Here is a 20763-nt window from a genome sequence, read left to right as displayed (position 1 = left end):
AGTCAGATCACGCAGGGTGTCCCCATCCTGAGAACTAGGGCTGGGGTCCCAGTGAGCCCCAGAGCATCGGGCAGGCTCCCTGATGCCTCTCCCCTCAGGAAGAAGCTCTCCAACTTCCTGCACACCCAGCAGTGGAAGGGGGCCTCCAACTACGTGGCAAAGCGCTACATCGAGTCCGTGGACAGGGACGTGTACTTCGAGGACGTGCGTCTACAGATGGAGGCCAAGCTCTGGGGAGAGGAGTATAATCGGCACAAGCCCCCCAAGCAGGTGTGTGGCACCCCTGCCTTCCACATTCCCACACCAGCACAGCCCAGGGCAGCGTAGCCCAGATCTGGAGCTGAGGGCGATGGCAGTGCTGGTCACAGGTCCCCTTCTTTGCTGTCTTAGCAGCAGCTAATAAAACCCATCGTTTATGGAGCCTGACAGGTCAAGTGCTCTGTATCAGATTAGTCGCTCAGTCTTGTCCGACTCTTTGGAACCCCATGAATCGCAGTACGCCAGGCCTCCCTGTCCATCACCAACTCCCGGAGTTCACTCAGACTCACGTCCATCGAGTCAGTGATGCCATCCAGCCATCTCATCCTTTGCCGTCCCCTTCTCCTCTTGCCCCCAATCCCTCCCAGCATCAGAGTCTTTTCCAATGAGTCAACTCTTCGCATGAGGTGGCCAAAGTACTGGAGTTTCAGCATTAGCATCATTCCTTCCAAAGAAATCCCAGGGCTGATCTCCTTCAGAATGGACTGGTTGGATCTCCTTGCAGTCCAAGGGACTCTCAAAGAGTCTTCTCCAACACCACAGTTCAAAAGCATCAATTCTTTGGCTCTCAGCCTTCTTCACAGTCCAACTCTCACATCCATACATGACCACAGGAAAAACCATAGCCTTGACTAGACGAACCTTTGTTGGCAAAGTAATGTCTCTGCTTTTTAATATGCTGTCTAGGTTGGTCATAACTTTCCTTCCAAGGAGTAAGCGTCTTTTAATTTCATGGCTGCAGTCACCATCTGCAGTGATTTTGGAGCCCCCCAAAATAAAGTCTGACACTGTTTCCACTGTTTCCCCATCTATTTCCCATGAAGTGATGGGACCAGATGCCATGATCTTCGTTTTCTGAATGTTGAAGCTTTAAGCCAACTTTTTCACTCTCCACTTTCTCTTTCATCAAGAGGCTTTTGAGTTCCTCTTCACTTTCTGCCATAAGGGTGGTGTCATCTGCATATCTGAGGTTATTGATACTTCTCCCGGCGGTCTTGATTCCAGCTTGTGCTTCTTCCAGTCCAGCGTTTCTCATGATGTACTCTGCGTATAAGTTAAATAAACAGGGTGACAATATACAGCCTTAACGTACTCCTTTTCCTATTTGGAACCAGTCTGCTGTTCCATGTCCAGTTCTAACTGTTGCTTCCTTACCTGCATACAAATTTCTCAAGAGGCAGATCAGGTGGTCTGGTATTCCCATCTCTTTCAGAATTTTCCACAGTTTATTGTGATCCACACAGTCAAAGGTTTTGGCATAGTCAATAAAGCAGAAATAGATGTTTTTCTGGAACTCTCTTGCTTTTTCCATGATCCAGTGGATGTTGGCAATTTGGTCTCTGGTTCCTCTGCCTTTTCTAAAACCAGCTTGAACATCAGGAAGTTCACGGTTCACATATTGCTGAAGCCTGGCTTGGAGAATTTTAAGCATTACTTTACTAGCGTGTGAGATGGGTGCAATTGTGCGGTAGTTTGAGCATTCTTTGAACAGTATGAAAAGTGCTCTGTATACCAAAAGTTATTTATTCTTAAAAACAGAACTCTGGAACTTCCCTGGTGGCCCAGTGGTTAAAACACCATGCTTCCACTGCAGTGGTCATGAGTTCAAACCCTGGTTGGGGAACTAAGATCCTGGGTGCTTGCACACTTTGGCCAAAAAATAGGAGAAAAAGAAAACTAAAAAAAACAGAGCTCTGAGGTTGGTGGAAGTTGGAATGTTTTTATTTCATTTACACATGGGGTCTATTCATCAGGATTTTTGTTTGCAAGTGACAGAAATCCATTCAAACAGGCATAAACCAAAAGGGGAATGGATTGCTTCCTATAATTGAGAAATAGGGCTGACTGCAGGCACAGCTGCGGAGAAGGCAATGGCACCCCACTCCAGTACTCTTGCCTGGAAAATCCCATGGACTAAGGTGCCTGGTGGGCTGCAGTCCATGGGGTCACTAAGAGTCGGGCACGACTGAGCGACTTCACTTTCACTTTTCCCTTTCATGCATTGGAGAAGGAAATGGTAACCCACTCCAGTGAAGAATCCCAGGGACAGAGGAGCCTGGTGGGCTGCCGTCTATGGGGTTGCTCAGAGTCAGACACAACTGAAGTGACTTAGCAGCAGCAGCAGCAGCAGGCACAGCTGAGGCTTCCCAGGTGACACTAGTTGTAAAGAACCTACCTATCAATTCAGGAGACATAAGAGACCCAGCTTCAATCCCTGGGTTGGGAAGATCCCCTGGAGGAGGACATGGCATCCCACTCCAGTATTCTTGCCTGGAGAATCCTATGGACAGAGGAGCCTGGTGGGCTATAGTCCATAGGGTCACAAAGAATTGGACATGACTGACTTACTCCTTGGAAGGAAAGTTATGACCAACCTAGACAGTATATTAAAAAGCAGAGACATTACTTCGCCAACAAAGGTCCGTCTAGTCAAGGCTATGGTTTTTCCAATGGTCATGTATGGATGTGAGAGTTGGACTATAAAGAAAGCTGAGTGCCGAAGAATTGATGCTTTTGAACTGTGGTGTTGGAGAAGACTCTTGAGAGGCCCTTAAACTGCAAGGAGATCCAACCAGTCCATTCTAAAGGAGATCAGTCCTGGGTGTTCATTGGAAGGACTGATGTTGAAGCTGAAACTCCAGTATTTGGCCCACCTGATGCGAAGAGCTGACTCATCTGAAAAGACCCTAATGCTGGGAAAGATTGAGGGCAGGAGGAGAAGGGGACAACAGAGGATGAAATGGTTGGATGGCATCACTGACTTGATGGACATGGGTTTGGGTGTACTCTGGGAGTTAGTGATGGACAGGAAGGCCTGGTGTGCTGTGGTTCATGGGGTCGCAAAGAGTCAGACACAACTGAGCAAATGAACTGAACTGAAGTGACTTAGCATGCATACACACAGACACAGCTGGATCCAGAACCAAATTGAGGTTGTTGGAAGTCTTCCTCCAGCTCTAGCCTCAATGTTCTTCTGTGTTGGCATCACTTAGGCAACTTTTCAACTTGCAGTGACATGTTGACCCCAGTAGCTGCAGGCTCACTTTTAATTTCTTAGCAACCTTGATGGAATGACATGTTTTCCCGTAAGTTTCTATCAAAGTCTCAGAACTGGATTTCATTGGCTTGATTAGGTTAGATGCCTATCACTGAGCCAATCATGATGGCCAGGAGGTGGGAATATGCAGATTGGGAAGGCCTGAGCCTTGTATCCACCCTTAGAGCCAGGGTTATGGGTCCTTCCTCTTAGACTAGGTGGGCTGAGATTGGTGTCTCCCAAGAAAAAGCAGGAGAGGGCATGGGGAATAAGATTCCTTATCTGTCCCTGGGGAACCTAGGGCATAAAGGGGTAAAGTTTCTTGCTCAAACAGGCAGGGATGGAGCCAGGACTTATTCCTGGAAAGCTCAGACTTTCCAAGCCCCTGCTCTTGGCTTCTTCACTTGAGCCCCCAGGGTATTGGTGACCTGAGGCCAAGCAGAATTTCCTGTTGCCTGCTTGCATTTGAGGAAATAGCTAGAAAATAGAGCTAGGCCTTTGCGCTGCCTGAATTCACAGCTCAACTCTCCTACTGTTGGTGTACCTGCTAGCTATAAGGTACCATCGTCTGAGTGCCTCAGGAGAGCCGCATTTTCAGGCAAACAGCAGAATTTATTGAGTGCCTAGTGTTTGCAGAGCTCTTGATTAAGCATACTTGGTGTGAACACAGGAAGCCACATTCCCATGCTCAGGGGCTGTGACTCCATGTACTCAGGCCTGGCCACTTTTCCCTTCTTCTCTAAGCTTGTTTCTGCCTCAGGACCTTTGAACTGGCTGTGCCCCAAGGCTGCATCATTGGATCCCCTCAGTCCTTAGATTTCAGGTTTCAGCTCATGTCACCTCCTCAGCTAGGCTGTGCTGGTGGTGGTGGTTTAGTTGCTAAGTCATGTCCGACTCTTGCACCCCCCCATGAACCGTAGCCCGCCAGGCTCCTCTGTCCATGGAATTTTCCACGTAAGAATACTGGAGAGGATTGCCGTTTCCTTCTACAGGGTATCTTCCCGACTTACGATTTGAACCCAGGTCTCCTGCGTTGCAGGCAGATTCTTCATTAACTGAGCTATGAGGCTGTGCTAGACCATCCTAAATGAAGATGAAGTAACCCTTCCACTGCTGCAGCCTCTGACATGTCCTTTTGTTTGTTTTGGTTTCTTTTTTTCAGAGCAGTTGGCAGTATCTGAAAGAGTCTTATTCATGTATTTATTCATGTATACTTCAGTTGCCTCTCTCCCCCGAGGACAAGGATTTTATCTGTCTTGTTTGCTCTATCCCAGTGCCTAGGTGCTCAGTGAATAATAAGGTGGTTGAATTGATGAAGAGAGAGGAATGTGGCTGTTTGAGGAGGAACTGGCCGTCGCCTTGAGGATGTGTCTGCCACTGACCCTCTCCCAGTTGCCTCCTGGCCAAGCCAGTGGCCCTGCCGCATGCTTCCTTGTAGGGATAGAGCCAGTTTTGGGGACAGGAATCCGCTGGGAACCAGCTGCTCCTTCCCCTCTGGCTGGTTCTCAGAACTGAAGCCACATTTGGGGAGGTTCTCAGCTCCCGGCTCTGGACCCCTTTGGCCTCTGCAGCTGTTGTCTTCCTTAACTCAGCCAAAGTTTCCTGGGTGGTCATTTCCTTGGGAAACCCAGACCCGGCCCCTGTTGTGGGTGGCTTCGATGGGGCCAGGGTACCATGGGTGTGACCTTGTGTAACAGGTCAAAGTTAGAGTCCCAGGTCTTCCCTATCCTATGTTACAAACATACACAGTACTTACACAGTTTCTTCTGAGTACAAAATTAAACATACGCTTGGTGCAAAATTTAGCAGGGAATGTCTGAATTCCCTGTGATTCCCCTTTGTAGGGAAAGAACCACTGTTATAGTTTGGTGTGTATCACTCGAGAATTGTGTCTGCTGATAATAATGACATCAGCAGACGCTGGCAGACTTGCTTCCTGCACCAACAGATTTCACCCTTATACCCATTCCATGGGTGAGGAAACTGAGACACAAACTGGGGAAATAACTTGCCCAAGTTCTCTGTATTAGCACAAGGCGCAGGCTAAGTTGCTTAGCAGGCAGACTCACAGCTGTGTGCTAACTCAAAATGGTTTCCTTCCATCTCATCGAATAGCCTCTCTTAGATGGGGCTCAGGGTGGGCTGCTGCTTCACCTCCTTGTCATCCAGAGGCCTGGTTCCTTCTGTCTTGTTGTTTGCCATCTGCCAGGAATTGCCCTGGACTGCATGGTCAGTTCTGGCTCACTGGCAGATGTCTACCTTACAGCCTCAGGAAGGCCAGAGAAGGAGAGGGCAGGCTGGAGTTGCATCATCCCTGCTGCTTGCTTCCTATTGGCTGGGCTTAGTCACATGGCCACATCTAGCTGCAAGGGAAGCCAAGCCATGTCATCGCTGCTGGATGGCTGTGCATCATGTTACAACTCAGGTTATCTTAGTCCATTTGGGCTGCTGTAACAAAATACAGGAGAATGGGTTTATAGGTTCATGCTGGCACCTTCTTGCTGTGTCCTCAGAGTGTGTATGGAGTGAGGGAGCTCTCTGAGTTCTCTTTTTTTCAGGGCACTAATCCCATTCACAAGAGCTTTCTCTCCTGACCTTATCACCTCCCAAAGGCCCCACCTCCTTAATACCATCACCTGTGAGCCTTGAGATTTCAAGCCTTGAGATGAAATTTGGAAGAATCCATTCAGGCCATAGCAGGGGTTTTCAGTCTAAAGAAAAAGGGGGATGGATTCTGGGGACAATCAGCAGTTTCAGCCTTTCTGCTCCAGCCTCTTATCAGAGGAGGGTGCCGCCTGGGCCCTGCCCTTCCCCTGACTCCTCCTGCCCTCCCGCCAGGTGGACATCATGCAGATGTGCGTCATAGAGCTGAAGGAGAGACCGGGCCGGCCGCTATTCCACCTGGAACACTACATCGAGGGCAAGTACATCAAATATAACTCCAACTCAGGCTTCGTCCGTGATGACAACGTGCGCCTGACGCCACAGGTGAGGCCCCTGCAGAGCCCTGTGTCCCATCTCAGCAGACCTTGGGCCACTCCAAATTAAAATAGGGCTTCTTTTTCTGTCCTTGCCTCTGTACGCTTCTCCCTGCAGAGAAAGGCCCCCAACGTGAGCAGAGCTGGAGTACTGCAGCCCGTCAGAGCAGTGCCTGCTGGTGTCCATGCAGCCCACAGCCTGGTCTCTGTGGTCATCTTTTCCTTCTTCTTGCCCCACAGGCCTTCAGCCACTTCACGTTTGAGTGTTCCGGCCACCAGCTGATTGTGGTGGACATCCAGGGCGTGGGTGACCTCTATACCGACCCACAGATCCACACTGAGAGGGGCACTGACTTTGGAGATGGAAACCTAGGTAGGCTGGGAAAGCCAGCATGGCCCGGGAGACCACACTTCGCTGCAAAATCTCCAGGCTTTTTGTTCACCCAGGCAAGCAGGCCAAGGTGGTATATGGGCCTGCCCTAGACTGTGGAGATGGGAGCCTGGGATGTCTGGGCCATGCCATCTTTAGGGTGCTCAGCGCTGCCGTGCCCCCATCCCAAAGCAGAGCAATGCTCCAGACCCCCAACTCTCTTCAGGTGTCCGCGGGATGGCTCTCTTCTTCCACTCACATGCCTGCAACCGGATTTGCAAGAGCATGGGCCTCACTCCCTTTGACCTGTCCCCGAGAGAGAGGGATGCAGTGAATCAGAACACCAAGCTGCTGGTAGGTACCCAGTATGAGCACGTGTGGACTGGCAGGGCCCTTCTGCTGCAGGACCAGAAAACTGTGCTTCCTGTGTGCTGGTGGCCCAGGCCCTGCGATGCTTAATTGAAGAGTATTGTGGCTGGAAGAGTCTTAGTCCCATCTGTGTCCCTTACCCCTTTTGAACCAGTGTACACAGCCCTCCTGAGTATCCCCACTAATAGAGGAATTGGGGTCTGCTTGACTTGGGCCCATTTTTGCCCACAGTGAGGGGACCAGGCGTGTACAGATAAGTGAGTGGGGTGTGTGGTATGTGGTTTGTCTGATGTGTTGACAAATGAGGCTTGAACTTGGCTCACTGAGCACCTCTCTGTGTCCCTGTTGTACCCCCATTACCACCCCCAGTACGTGGACCAGCTATAAGACCATGTTGGCAAAGACCAGCTTGGGATTCTACAGGCCATCCCCCAGCTCAGGGCCATGAATGGTGGCCATCGCTTTGGGAGTGCTGGCACTCTGAGCTCCTGTTCCAGATGCCCCTTCTTAGAGGCCTTTGGGTTAATCCCCCACTGATTATTTTTAGATTTTCTGCCAGTCCCTAAGGCCTCTGTGGCTGAAAGGGCCTCAGGTTTTGAGGGACCAACAGGCAACAGGAAGAACCCCTTGTTCCCAAAAGGTGCCTGTGTGATGTGCATGTCACTGTTAATTCTCCAGCAGTCAGCCAAGACCATCTTAAGGGGGACAGAGGAAAAGTGCGGGAGCCCCCGGGTGAGGACCCTCTCAGGGAGCCGGCCCCCACTGCTGCTTCGCCTCTCAGAGAACTCCGGAGATGACAACATGAGCGACGTGACCTTTGACTCTCTCCCTTCCTCTCCGTCTTCAGCCACACCACATAGCCAGAAGCTGGAGCACCTCCGTGAGTGATGGTTTGGCCCCTGGTTATTGTGATTGGAGGGGGCAAGCACCAGGTAGAAGAGGGCTAAACTGGCTTTCACTTCTGTTAGAAAATCGGACATGCCAACCAAAGAGACTGATGGCCCAGATGGCTTTATAGATAAGTTCTTTTAATAAACTTTCAAGATCCAGTCATCCAAATGCCGTAAAAACCACCTGTATTGTAGAAAACAAGGTAACATTTTTCAGAGTGATTGACATTTGCAAAACGTTTTACACCAAAATTTGACAAAACACCAAAAAAGAAAACTTTTATCCCAACCTCACTTATAAATATACAAGGCAAAAATTCTAAATAAGGTATTAGCAAATAAAGACTAGTATCTTAAAAAAAGTCTGTCACAGCCAAAGAGGGCTTTTGCAGGAATCTGAAGGTTGTTCAGAATTCAGAAACCAATTAGTATCATGTGATTAGGTCACAAGAAAAACAGCAATCATTATTTCTGAAGCTGAAGTGACAGAGTTTACTCATGTTATGGACAGACTTATGATATGAATGTGGGAACTGCAGGAAAAAGGAGAGGCAAGACTGACTCCATGGTTCTGAGCTGAAGAACTGGCAGGACTCTGTGGTCAGTTATTCAGCTGAAAGAAGCCCCAGGGGAGCAGGAGAGGACGATCTTTTAAAGAAGCCTGTAGATCACCACCAAAAGGCCTTGGGAATAGTCTGGAGCAGGAGTTGACAAACTTCTTCTTAAAAGGCCAGAGAGTAAATATTTTATTCTTTGTGGGCAACATAAACACGACCATTGACAATATTTAAAACAGATCAGTGTGGCTGTGTTCCAAAAAAACTGTATGGTTGCTGAATTTTAAATTTCATGTAATTTTCACATGTTACAAAGTAGGTTTGATTTTTTTTCAACCATTTAAAAATATGAAAAACTTTCTGAAAAACTATCTAAGAGGGCTTCCCTGGTGGTCCCGTGGTTGAGAGCCCACCTTGCAATGCAGGGGAAGCCGGTTTGATCCCTGTCCAGGAAGATCCCACATGCCCCGGGGCAGCTGAGCCTGTGCACCACAAGTACTGAGCCTGCGCGCTGGGGGCCTGCTAGCCGCCACTGCTGAGCCCCACACCACAACTATTGAAGCCTGATTGCCCTACAGGTCATGCTCCACAGCAAGAGAAACCACTGCAGGGAGAAGCCCTCCCTCTACAACCAGAGAGTAGCCCCCGCTTGTAGCAACTAGAGAAAGACCACGGCCACAGACCCAGCACAGCCAAACATAAATAAATACATATTAAAAAAAAAAAAGATTATTTAAAAAAGGCATAAAAACAGCAGACAAGCCAGATTTGGTTAGTGGGCGTTTGGGACAGGAGATAAAGACTGGAATCTGCCAGGAAATTGTTGGGTTTTAAACCATCTAAGACTTCTCCCGTTTGTAGCTACCTCCCATTTGTACCCCAAATGGACAAATGCCTCTTTTTTCATTCACAACTGCACCTCATTGACGGCTGACCAGTACGTTACACAATCGTATCACTGTTTACCTTATGGAAACCCCAAGGCAGCGCAGCAGCTAAGCTAGTTGCTCATCAGGACAAGTACAGGCAGCTGGCAAGTAGAGAGTTTGGGTAAATTCTCAAAGAAGAACTGTGGCCTCTCAGGTGCCAACAACATTCTTCTCCCGCTTTTGTACTTTATAAATGTCAAATAAAAAAGGTTTGGAAACTCCCTAGTGGCCCAGTGGCGCCTTCGGTGGTGCTTTCTGCAGGATTCTGCGCTTTCACTGCCGAGGGCCTGGGTTTCATCTCTGGTCGGGGAACTAAGATCTTGCAAGCCATGTGGTGTGGCCCTAAAAATAAATATAAATTTAAAATAAGAGAGGTCTGATGGCAGCTTAGATGGACCTTGTGACCTGTTCCAGCCGTGGAACTGCTGCCTTGCTCTGTTTTCTCCCTGCCCAGATTGGCCTGTGTTCAGCGACCTTGATAACATGGCACCTCGAGACCAGGACCCTCTGGACAACCACCGGGTGAGTGGAGGGGGTAGAGTGGGGGTGGGTAGGAGTGGACACCCTCCTCTGGGAACTGAGGGTGAGTCGGCAGATTCAGACGTGGCAGCCCAGGTCTGCTCGGGGCACTGGCAGGAGGGCACAGGCAGAAGCTTCTGGGAAGAGCAGGGTCCATTTCAGTTTCCGGAGGTGGTTAGAGCAGAGAATCCAAATCAGCCACAGTGTGACCTTCTGGTGCGTGCTGGGCTCGGGCCTGGGTTTGATTTGCCGTGTGTGTGTGTCTTGGGGCAGAAGGGTGTCCAGTGTGTAACGCACAGCACACGCAGCTGTGATGCTCCCAGGTCGGATGAGCAGAGCAGGTTTCCTACAGCCTCTTCGTGATTCAGCTGTAAGACACTGCAGATGACATATTTGCATTCAGAGGAACATATGTTATAGCGTCAAATTAAAAATTCATTAGAGGGGCTTCCCTGGCAGTCCAGTGGTTAAGACTCCACACCCCTACCGTAGGGGACACGAGTTCCATCCCTGGTTGAGAACCTAAGACCCCATGTGCTGCATGGTGGGGCCAAAATAAAAGTGTGTGTTTTTAAGGCTTTGAAATCCAGTGAATAATTTACACTTCCTAGCATATCTCATGGAGAAGGCAGTGGCAGCCCACTCCAGTACTCTTGCTTGGAAAATCCCATGGACGGAGGAGCCTGGTAGGCTGCAGTCCATGGGGTCTCTAAGATCGGACACAACTGAGCGACTTCACTTTCACTTTCACTTTCCTACATTGGAGAAGGAAATGGCAACCCACTCCAGTGTTCTTGCCTGGAGAATCCCAGGGACGGGGGAACCTGATGGGCTGCCGTCTATGGGGTCGCACAGAGTTGGACACGACTGAAGCGACTTAGCAGCAGCAGCATATCTCAATCTAAACCCTTTATTTTCATCAGAAATACTTATTCTGCATTTGGAGTTCATAGAATTTACAGTTGAAAGAGTAGATTCACATATACCTGTTATTATGTGACATAAGAAAAAAAGTTATGTGAAAAAAGTTCATCAGAATTTTTTAAACAGACTTTGCAGAAGTGTCACACTTGCACAGGCCAGTAGCCCCTTAAGCTGCCCTCTCAGCTCCAAAGGTTCAGCTTCACTCCTGACTGCTTTGCAGAGTTCCTGAGTGACAGAAAAAAGTAGGAAGAGCTGCACATATGGAATTGTCACTATGGGCAGACAGTTTTAAGAGTCTGGTAGATAATTCTTATTTAATTCTCACATAACTTGCGAGGTAGATAACAGTTTCTACTCCTTTCAGAATAGCTTTTATGTTTTTTTACTCTAGAATTAGGATTAGGGCTTCCCTTGTGGATCAGATGGTAAAGAATCCACCTGCAATATGGGAGACCTGGATGTAATCCCTGGGTTGGGAAGATCCCCTGGAGAAGGGAACAGCTACCCACTCCAGTATTCTGGCCTGGAGAATTCCAGGGACTGTATAGTCTATGGGGTCACAAAGAGTCAGACACGACTGAGCGACTTTCACTTTTCTTTCTAGAATCAGGATGAATTTTAGAAATTCAGAGTAGGTCGAAAAGGAAAAGGTTCAGAAGATTAGCAAGGTGAAAAGTCTCCCTCCCACCTGTTGCCTCAGCGACTTGCTTGTCCCCAGCTCTGCTTGGGCAGTGCTCTCATTATCCCTGATTTAGTGATGGGGAAACCGGGGCATAGAAAGGTAAGTTCCTTGCTCCTGGTCAATCAGTGATGGAGCCAGCATTCAAACCCAGGCCATCTGGCCTTGAACCCTCTGCGTACTGCTGTCTCTCATGTTATTCTCCACCATTTCTCAGATGAGAACACTGTGTTTCGGAGAGGTTGGCTGCCTTGCCCAGGGTCCCAGAGCTGGCAAGTGCAGAGCTGGGGTTTGAGTGAGGCACTCTGTTGCCTGGCTTGGGGGTGGTCACCAAGGATGGGACGCGTAGCCAAGGTCTTGCAGAGAGTAGGTGCAAGGAGGGAGCTGCCTGGAGCTTTTGAGTATAGCCTGTGATCTGTTCAAAAATAGCCTTTCATTCAGCACACTGAACACTTCACTTTAGCTGTCTATAAGTTACATCTCAATTTTAAAAATTAAAATAGTTTAAAAACATAGAATAGCTATTTGACTCACAGAAAGCAAGGCCTGGGGGAGGGCAGTGGGAAGCCTGGGGTGCGTCTAGAAACCAGGGCAGAGGCCTTTTTAGGGTAACACAGCTCCTTGGGGTGGAGTAGATTCCTGGCCAGACCAGAGGCCAAGGATTCCATTGTGTGTGTCCCATGGCTCCCATCTGTCTAGGAGACTGATCCAAGTTTTACATTCATGGTAGTGATACCAAGCTGCTTTTAAAAATATATTAAGTAAAATAAAATGGTTTATTTATGGAAAAATGATAAAAGAGAAGTATGAACTCGTGAGAGGAGTTTTATTTCAAGAAAGAAGAGAATGGAGTCAGGAAGAGACTCATAAGAAGTCTTCATTTTAACAGAAATGTTTCAATTCCTTTTAGAAATAAAAGATCTAAAGTAACTAAGGCTTAGTGTTAAGAGCTGTTGGAACTTAGCAACAGGGGCACAAGAGTTCATTTTAGAATTGTCTATTCTTATTGGTGCATTTGAAATGTCTCTAAGTGGAATTTATAAGGAAAAAAATAAACGTTTTAGCTCAACAGTGATGCAGGTGACATGCAGATATGACCACAACTCAACAGTGATAGACAGATGACTGAAGTTTTAGAAATTCTAAATTATACCAGATTCCTTTTTACAGCAGAATTCAGATCTAGAAGAATAAAAAATATGCCTAACTGACCTGTGCAGTTTTGGCAGAGGGCTTTCAGTTCAGCTCAGTTCAGTCGCTAAGTCCGACTCTTGTGACCCCATGAACCCCAGCACGCCAGGCCTCCCTGTCCATTACCAACTCCCGGAATCCACCCAAACCCATGTCCATTGAGTCAGTGATGCCATCCAACCATCTCATCCTCTGTCACCCACTTCTCCTGCCCTCAATCTTTCCCAGCATCAGGGTCTTTTCAGATGAGTCATCTCTTCGCATCAGGTGGCGAAAGTATTGGAGTTTCAGCTTCAACATCAGTCCTTCCAATGAACACCCAGGACTGATCTCCTTTAGGATGGACTGGTTGGATCTCCTTGCAGTCTAAGGGACTCTCAAGAGTCTTCTCCAACACCACAGTTCAAAAGCATCAATTCTTTGGCGCTCAGCCTTCTTCACAGTCCAACTCTCACATCCATACATGACCACAGGAAAAACCATAGCCTTGACTAGACGGACCTTTGTTGGCAAAGTAATGTCTCTGCTTTTGAATATGCTATCTAGGTTGGCCATAACTTTCCTTCCAAGGAGTAAGCGTCTTTTAATTTCATGGCTGCAATCACCATCTGTAGTGATTTTGGAGCCCCCCAAAATAAAGTCAGCTACTGTTTCCCCATCTATTTGCCATGAAATGATGGGACCAGATGCCATGATCTTCATTTTCTGAATGTTGAGCTTTTAGCCAACTTTTTCACTCTGCTCTTTCACTTTTATCAAGAGGCTCTTTAGTTCTTCTTTACTTTCTGCCATAAGGGTGGTGTCATCTGCATATCTGAGGTTATTGATATTTCTCCCAGCAATTTTGATTTCAGCTTGTGCTTCCTCAAGCCCAGCGTTTCTCATGACGTACTCTGCATATAAGTTAAATAAGCAGGGTGACAGTATACAGCCTTGACGTACTCCTTTTCCTATTTGGATCCAGTCTGTTGTTCCATGTCCAGTTCTAACTGTTGCTTCCTGACCTGCATACAGGTTTCTCAAGAGGTCAGGTGGTCTGGTATTCCCATTTCTTTCAGAATTTTCCACAGTTTATTGTGATCCACACAGTCAAAGGCTTTGGCATAGTCAATAAAGCAGAAATAGATGTTTTTCTGGAACTCTCTTGCTTTTTCCATGATCCAGCGGATGTTGGCAATTTGATCTCTGGTTCCTCTGCCTTTTCTAAAACCAGCTTGAACATCTGGAATTTCACGGTTCACATATTGCTGAAGCCTGTCTTGGAGAATTTTAAGCATTACTTTATTAGCGTGTGAGATGAGAACAATGGTGCGGTAGTTTGAGCATTCTTTGGATTTATCCTTGGATCTTATCCTTTAAACCAGCCTTTGTTTTTCTGCCTGTGAAATGGGTGAGTCACTTAATAATAGCACTTACTGTGATCCACACTCTGAGTGTGACACCTCATTTCATCCTCAGAGCCTCTTGATATAGGTGCTATAATGAATCCCCACAGCTCAGGAAACCAAGCTCAAGAGAGGCTGAACAACTGTCCAGGGTCACAACTGGCAGGTTACAAAGCCTGGATTTGAGCCTAGGCAGTCTGCGTTTAAAGCCCACGTTCTTCACCACTATTTCTTACTGCTCCCTTTTACCCAGCCAACACGAGTAGGAGGAAGAGAGTGTTCAGTGAGGAGATGGGGCAAAGGAGAGAGAGCAAATGGATGAGATTCCAGGTATCAACACCAGATATTCAGAGGACCTCTGAGACCATAGGACCGTCTTCTCTCCACAGGACTCTGAGAACGGTGGGGACAGTGGATACCCCAGTGAGAAGCGGGGTGACCTGGATGACCCAGAGCCCAGAGAACATGTAAGGAACCCCCAGGAAATGAGAACAGAGTCCCCTGTTGCCTAGTTGTCCAGAAGGATAGAGAACTAGTGGGGAATGTGAGTGCATCTTAAGAGCATAAGGTAAATGAATATATAAATCATTTCAGATAAATGCAGGGTGGAAGATAAAACAGGTAATGGGGACTAGTAAGTTTAGTAAGGGGACAAGCATGGGGGATTAGACACAAGGTTGAAAATGGCGGACACATCGCACAGTGAAGCTGGGACCTCTGGTTGCTAAGCAGAGAGGATGCTGGGCAGTGGGCCAGAATGGTGCTGGTATAGGTGGGCGGGCCCAGCTCAAAGGCACAGGATTCCCGCAGTCCCTCGGGAGGGCTCTGGAGGATGGAGAATGCCCTAAGTTGTCTTCCCAGCAGCATTCAGGTGAGGGCAATTTTAGGTGATATCAGCTGCTTAAGTTTTCCCCAGTGCCAGAATGGAGCATGCCTTCAAGGAAGCCTTCTGGGAGCCTCTGGTCTCAGCTTTGATGCTGTGAATATAGACCAGTGATGGGAGCTTTGGCTAAGGGAAGAAGCACTTGGCCCAGCTTTCTCAGTGCCTACCTACCAGGATCCTATGCCTTTGAATCCATTCTATCTATGCACGTGTGAGACCAGCACATCAGTCCCGCCTGTCTCCCAGCATCCTCTCTGCTTGGCAAATGTGCCAGCTTCCTTGAGGGGGAGCCGAGCCAGTTCCTTGAGGAGGGCCCCTGGGAAGGCTGGGCCAGTTCCCCAAGAGGCGGCTGTGGGAAGGAAGGGCCGCTCTTTGGATCACTCTAATCTCTGCCTCCATCAGGGCCACTCAAACGGTAACCGGAGGTACGAGTCGGATGAAGACAGCCTGGGCAGCTCCGGACGGGTAATGCACACCCAGGAATCCTCGTCATGGCTGCTGCTTATCTTTTCCAGGCTCTCTTTCTGTTTCTCCCCCTTCATGTCACATCATTTCTGCCTGCCCGGGCAATTCATATATCTCCTAAAAGAAAATTTTGCAAAGGAGCCAATCCCTTTGGCAAATACTTTTCGAGCTCCTGCCCTGGGTGGGGTGCTGAGGGATCAGCAGGGAGGATTAAAGGAGATTAGGATGGCCCGTCCTGGAGGCCACACCCCTCAGCTCCTTCCAGTGTTCATTAATTTATGAACACTTCTTGCAGCCACCCAGTGAGACAGGCTAACCCTATTCATCCCCTTTTGACATATGAGAAAATGAGGGTCTTAAGCATCTCTCCCCAGGTTACCTGGCTAATAGGTCTAAGCAGCAGCTCAGGTGATTATCATCAGGCAAGTGTGGGAAAGACCAGCTTTGGGAACCCTCTTCTCTAGCTGACTGTGAGCCACACTTTGAACCTCTGGCCCTCCAGCCTTTACTAAGGCTGCAAGGTCCTTCCTCCTCCATGGTTATATCTCCTCAAAGCCTGTCTGCTCTCCCAAGCTGGACCCCCATGGCACCTCCCCCAGGGGTCTTCCCTGATAACCAGGGCAGGCTTGACTCTTGCTGCTTCCAGAACACAGATTATTTATCACGTGGCATTTACTTACCATGCAATACCACGAGGTATCTGTCAATCAGGTCAAGGCCACAGCATGGTGTGGAGTCAGTGGTTGTTCAGCCACAGCACCACTGATACTCTGGGCTAGGTCATTGTTGTGGGGGCTGCCCTGGGCACTGTATAATATTTAGCACATGCATGCACACACACTCATGTATGCACACAGCAGGCAGCCTGGCTCTGTCCTGTGAGAACTTGGGACAAGGGTGTCTTTAGCTGGGAGACATGGCGTGTTTTCTCAGCCCAACAGCAGAAGCACCCTGGGCTTGTGCAGAGAAACCACAGTGGATTTGCTGCCAGCTCTGTAGTCAGGCTCTTCTGGAACCTTGTGTGGGGAGCAGGGTCGAACCTACATGACCGACTCAGATGGTTAAGTGAGGGGACCCTTCTCCAAACTGCTCAGTGTGTGGTGCTAGCCTCTGCGTCCTATTGCTTCAGCTTTGCCTCAGTGCCCACAAGCTGGCATCATTCAGGAGAGTGGAAATAGGCCCCGTTTGTCCAAGAAAACTTGACACCACACGGGTCCATGCCCCCTAACTTGCCAGGCCAGTTTTCATAGCTGGGAGGGTGCATCCATCCCCAGCCCCTCGCTTCTCTGGCCTGTAAGTTACAGGCCTGGTAACTGGTCTGTAAGTTACAGTGCCTGGTCCTCCCCAGGTCTGTGTGGAGAAGTGGAATCTCTTCAACTCCTCCCGCCTCCACCTGCCGAGACCTTCGGCCGTGGCCCTGGAAGTGCAGAGGCTCAACGCTCTGGACCTCGAGAAGAAAATCGGGAAGTCCATTTTGGGGAAGGTATGGTGATGCCTTCTTTGCACTAACCCGGAGCTTCCCCAGCTGGCAGGGGGGCCCTGGGCTGTGGCTGCGACCTGCAGGCAGCCAGGCCCACCCACCATCTGTGTGGCAGGTCCATCTGGCCATGGTGCGCTACCACGAGGCTGGCCGCTTCTGCGAGAAGGACGAGGAGTGGGACCGGGAGTCGGCGGTCTTCCACCTGGAGCACGCAGCTGACCTGGGCGAGCTGGAGGCCATCGTGGGCCTGGGACTCATGTACTCGCAGCTGCCCCACCACATCCTGGCGGATGTCTCTCTGAAGGTGAGTGGATGGGGGCTCAGTCAACCCATCACCCTTCCTTCTATGGGTTTGTGAGCTTCCCTAGTGGCTCAGATGGTAAAGAATCTGCCTGCAGTGCAGGAGATCCAGGTTCCATGCCCGGGTCAGGAAGATCCACTGGAGAAGGAAATGGCAACCCACTCCAGTATTCTTCCCTGGAGAATCCCATGGACAGAGGAGCTCAGTCAACCCATCACCCTTCCCTCCCTGGGTTTATGCCCAGGAAATTTCCTGAGCATCACTTTGGGGCCAGGCACTTCCAAGTTAGCTGACACCAATAGAATTGGTCTCTGGCCTTGGGGACTGAGTAAAGATGACAGTCATGTTCCCAGGCAATTACAACAGGGTGCGATGGGAGAAGCAGAAGATGCTGCTGCAAACAAATGAGGGAAGGGCCTTAGCTGGGGTTTCCTGATTGTCATTCCCTGGTGGCTAGAACAGACCTGGCACAGACTCCATATTCAGCATTCATTTGTGGAGCGAATGAAAGAAGTGATCCCGAAGGTAGACCTGAAGACCCAGTGGAGTCAGCCAGGCACAGAGTGGGAGGAGCAGTGTGCGCAGAGGGAACAGCGTGGGTCTAGGGCCTGGGGAGACAGCCAGGTGGGGTTTGAAGGACAGGAGGCCATCAGTGTAGCTGGAGCATGGGGTGTGAGGAGGAGGTCAGAAGACGAGGCCGGAGAGGGGGCCCAGACAGGACAGGTGTGATAGGAATCCGTGAGGGTGTCTTCTCCCTCTTGGCCCCCCTGCTCTGTGGGCACAGTGGACAGGACTGACCAGGCCTAGGGAGTGTGATCTGTCCTTGGAGAAAGTGAGAGGCCCTTGGTGTGCGTGTGCTCCGAGCTGTCTGTCCCCATCCTCTCTGTCATGTAGGCCAGGCTTGTGGCTGGATGAGGCTGGACGTGTCATGGGCACAGGGTACCAGGCCCTCTCTGTGGGCCTGGCCATGGCCCAGAGGGTCGTGGGTCTCAGACTGGAAGAGGGTATGGGAAGACACCCGACAGCCCTGTGGCTAAAAAGCTTTTTTTTTAATATAGAAAAGTTTGCAGTAAAAAAGCCCCTCCTACCTTTTCCTCCATCTTCGTATCCTCACATGTAATTCCAAGAGAGTATTCATTTTCTAGAATGAGGGATTACCACCGACTGGGTGGCCTAAAACAACAGAAATTCATTCTCTCACGGTTCTAGATGCCAAAGTCCAAAATCAGGTGTCGACACACCCATGATTTTCTAGCTTCTGGTGAGTAGAAGCAATCTGGGGTGTTCCTTGGTCTGTGGGCGCATCACTCCAGTCTGTTTCCATCTTCACATGGCCTTCTGTCTGTGTGTCTGTCTCTGTGTCTCTTATGAAGATGATAGTCCTATGGAGTTTAGGGCCCACCCTACTCCAGTATGACGTCATCTTAACTAATTAAATCTGTCTATTTGGTAAGACCCTGCATGCTATAGTCCAGAGAGTTGCAAAGAGTTGGCCACGACTGAGCAACTGAGCATGCGTGCACAGGGATAACCCAAAGCCTTTTTAAAAGATACATTTATTTATTTCTTTGTTTTATTTTTTGGCTCTGGTGGGTCTTCATTGCTGCACGCGGGCTTTCTCTACCTGCGGTGAGCGGGGGCTACTCTTCTTTGGGGCGTGCAGGCTTCTCGTTGTGGTGGCTTCTCTCGTTGTGGAGCACAGGCTCTAGGGCGTGCGGGCTGCAATACTTACGGCACGTGGGCTCAGTAGTTGTGGGCTTCAGCCTTAGTTGCTCTGCAGCATGTGGATTCTTCCTTGACCAGAGATCGAACGAGTGTCCCATGCATTGCAAGGCAGATTCTTAACTACTGGATCACCAGGGAAGCCCCTACACCCATTTTTATTTCCTGTTTTAGATGGTGAAAGAGCAAGTTTGGTTGGGGGGAGCGGGTTTTGACAGGTAGATGAATTGTCCCTCATTCTCTAGTCTCCATGCTCCCTGAAGGCTGGATTGAATATATCTCATTTAGCCAGTGGTATGCTGGCAAATGCTTAATGACTGGTTCTTGCAGGTAGGGAGGGAATGTTTGTTCATATATGTATGTAAGCTTATTAGACGTTTAGTGATAAAAGAAAGTGGAGCATACAGTTTACAAACAATAATAAAAATATTCTGTTGTGAATTCCATATGGTCAATTTATCCTCATAGAATTCTTTCGCTAATTTTTGTGGTGCTTATATCTGTAGCCTCCCTCGGGTTGTGGTTGATGAAGGAGTAAAGTTGTAACCTGGATACTGGTTGATAATTTCACTTACTTTAGTGAGTAAAATGGAAGTGCAACAAGCAAGCTCTTTGTCAGAGTTGGAGCTTCATTTATTTGCTGCTGACATGAGCAAGACTCCTTTGCTGAATCAGATGATAGTTTTAAATACCGAAGAGACTCCAGTTTCTTGCGCTTATCACAATGTCATGGCAACAGACACAGCATACTTTTAAATGAATCTGCACTCTTAATATTTTTGCCATCTCTTGGTGTAAATGCTCCCACTGTGGCCAATGTCCAGGTAGTAACATGACATCACTGAGCACGGAGTTGGAAGGAATGCATGGCATTCCCATTATATAGCATTTCCACTAAGCAGATTCCATAGGCCAGTGGCTCTCAAGCAGGCATCTTTACTTCCTGCTTTTCCATGGAGTGCTTAGCAGTGTCAGGAGATACCTTTGGTTGTCACAGCTCTGGGAGTTCAGCTGGCTTCTAGTGGACAGAGACCAGGGATGCTGCCAAATATCTATAGCACACAGGCCAGTCCCCACACAACGGAATTATCCTGTCTAAAATGTCATTAGTGCTGAGTTTGAGAAGCCCTGCAGTGGATATTAATAACCTCAAGAGCATAGATAACAGTAAAGCAGAGTAAAATAATTAGGAAGTGATGAGCTTTGGGTGTTTGTTACCTTTCATTTAACTGTAAGTTAACATAATTTAATTTTTAATAAAGTCTATGTTTTATGAACCCACTCCAGTACTCTTGCCTGGAAAATCCCATGGAGGGAGGAGCCTGGTAAGCTGCAGTCCATGGGGTCGCTAAGAGTTGGGCATGACTGAGCGACTTCACTTTCACTTTTCAGTTTCATGCATTGGAGAAGAAAATGGCAACCCACTCCAGTGTTCTTGCCTGGAGAATCCCAGGGGCGGTGGAGCCTGGTGGGCTGCCATCTTTGGGGTCGCACAGAGTCGGACACGACTGAAGTGACTTAGCAGCAGCAGCAGCAGCTGTGTTTTATGACTGGTTTGCTTTCACATCATTTTTCACGAGCTTGTAGAGCCAGCTCCAGTATTCCTGCCACATTCGGCCTGTTCTCCCAGCATCTGGCGCAGAGAGGACACGTAGAAGTGTCTGAGGCCTAAATAAAGGAATGCCGAGGCCCAGAATGAGTGGTGAGGGGCCAGGACTGGGGAGACCTCTCTGAGACTCCCTGGTAACTCTTCTTATGATCTCAGGCTATTTACACCAGTCACACCCAAGCCCCTTTGTAAAGGGATGTAGAAGCTATTTTAGTTT

The 20763-nt window shown here is 48.8% G+C and overlaps 1 protein-coding gene across 3 annotated transcripts in view; it reads left to right on the top strand.

Moving 5' to 3' along the window:
* EEF2K (eukaryotic elongation factor 2 kinase) overlaps positions 1 to 20763 on the top strand; it is a 72129-nt gene that overhangs the window by 39194 nt on the left and 12172 nt on the right. For 2 of the 3 annotated variants that reach the window (XM_027527829.1, XM_027527831.1), the window contains 10 exons: positions 99 to 270; positions 6134 to 6283; positions 6514 to 6646; positions 6870 to 6997; positions 7691 to 7892; positions 9843 to 9910; positions 14476 to 14553; positions 15372 to 15434; positions 16783 to 16917; positions 17030 to 17218. In XM_027527829.1, coding sequence (XP_027383630.1) covers positions 99 to 270; positions 6134 to 6283; positions 6514 to 6646; positions 6870 to 6997; positions 7691 to 7892; positions 9843 to 9910; positions 14476 to 14553; positions 15372 to 15434; positions 16783 to 16917; positions 17030 to 17218 — 1318 coding nt within the window. The remainder of the gene's footprint in view (positions 1 to 98; positions 271 to 6133; positions 6284 to 6513; positions 6647 to 6869; positions 6998 to 7690; positions 7893 to 9842; positions 9911 to 14475; positions 14554 to 15371; positions 15435 to 16782; positions 16918 to 17029; positions 17219 to 20763) is intronic. The other variant, XM_027527830.1, reaches the window with a different exon arrangement.

This window comes from Bos indicus x Bos taurus, chromosome 25 (genome assembly GCF_003369695.1).
Source record: "Bos indicus x Bos taurus breed Angus x Brahman F1 hybrid chromosome 25, Bos_hybrid_MaternalHap_v2.0, whole genome shotgun sequence".
In the NCBI taxonomy this organism is placed as follows: Eukaryota; Metazoa; Chordata; class Mammalia; order Artiodactyla; family Bovidae; genus Bos; species Bos indicus x Bos taurus.
This window is presented reverse-complemented; position numbering and strand designations above follow the sequence as displayed.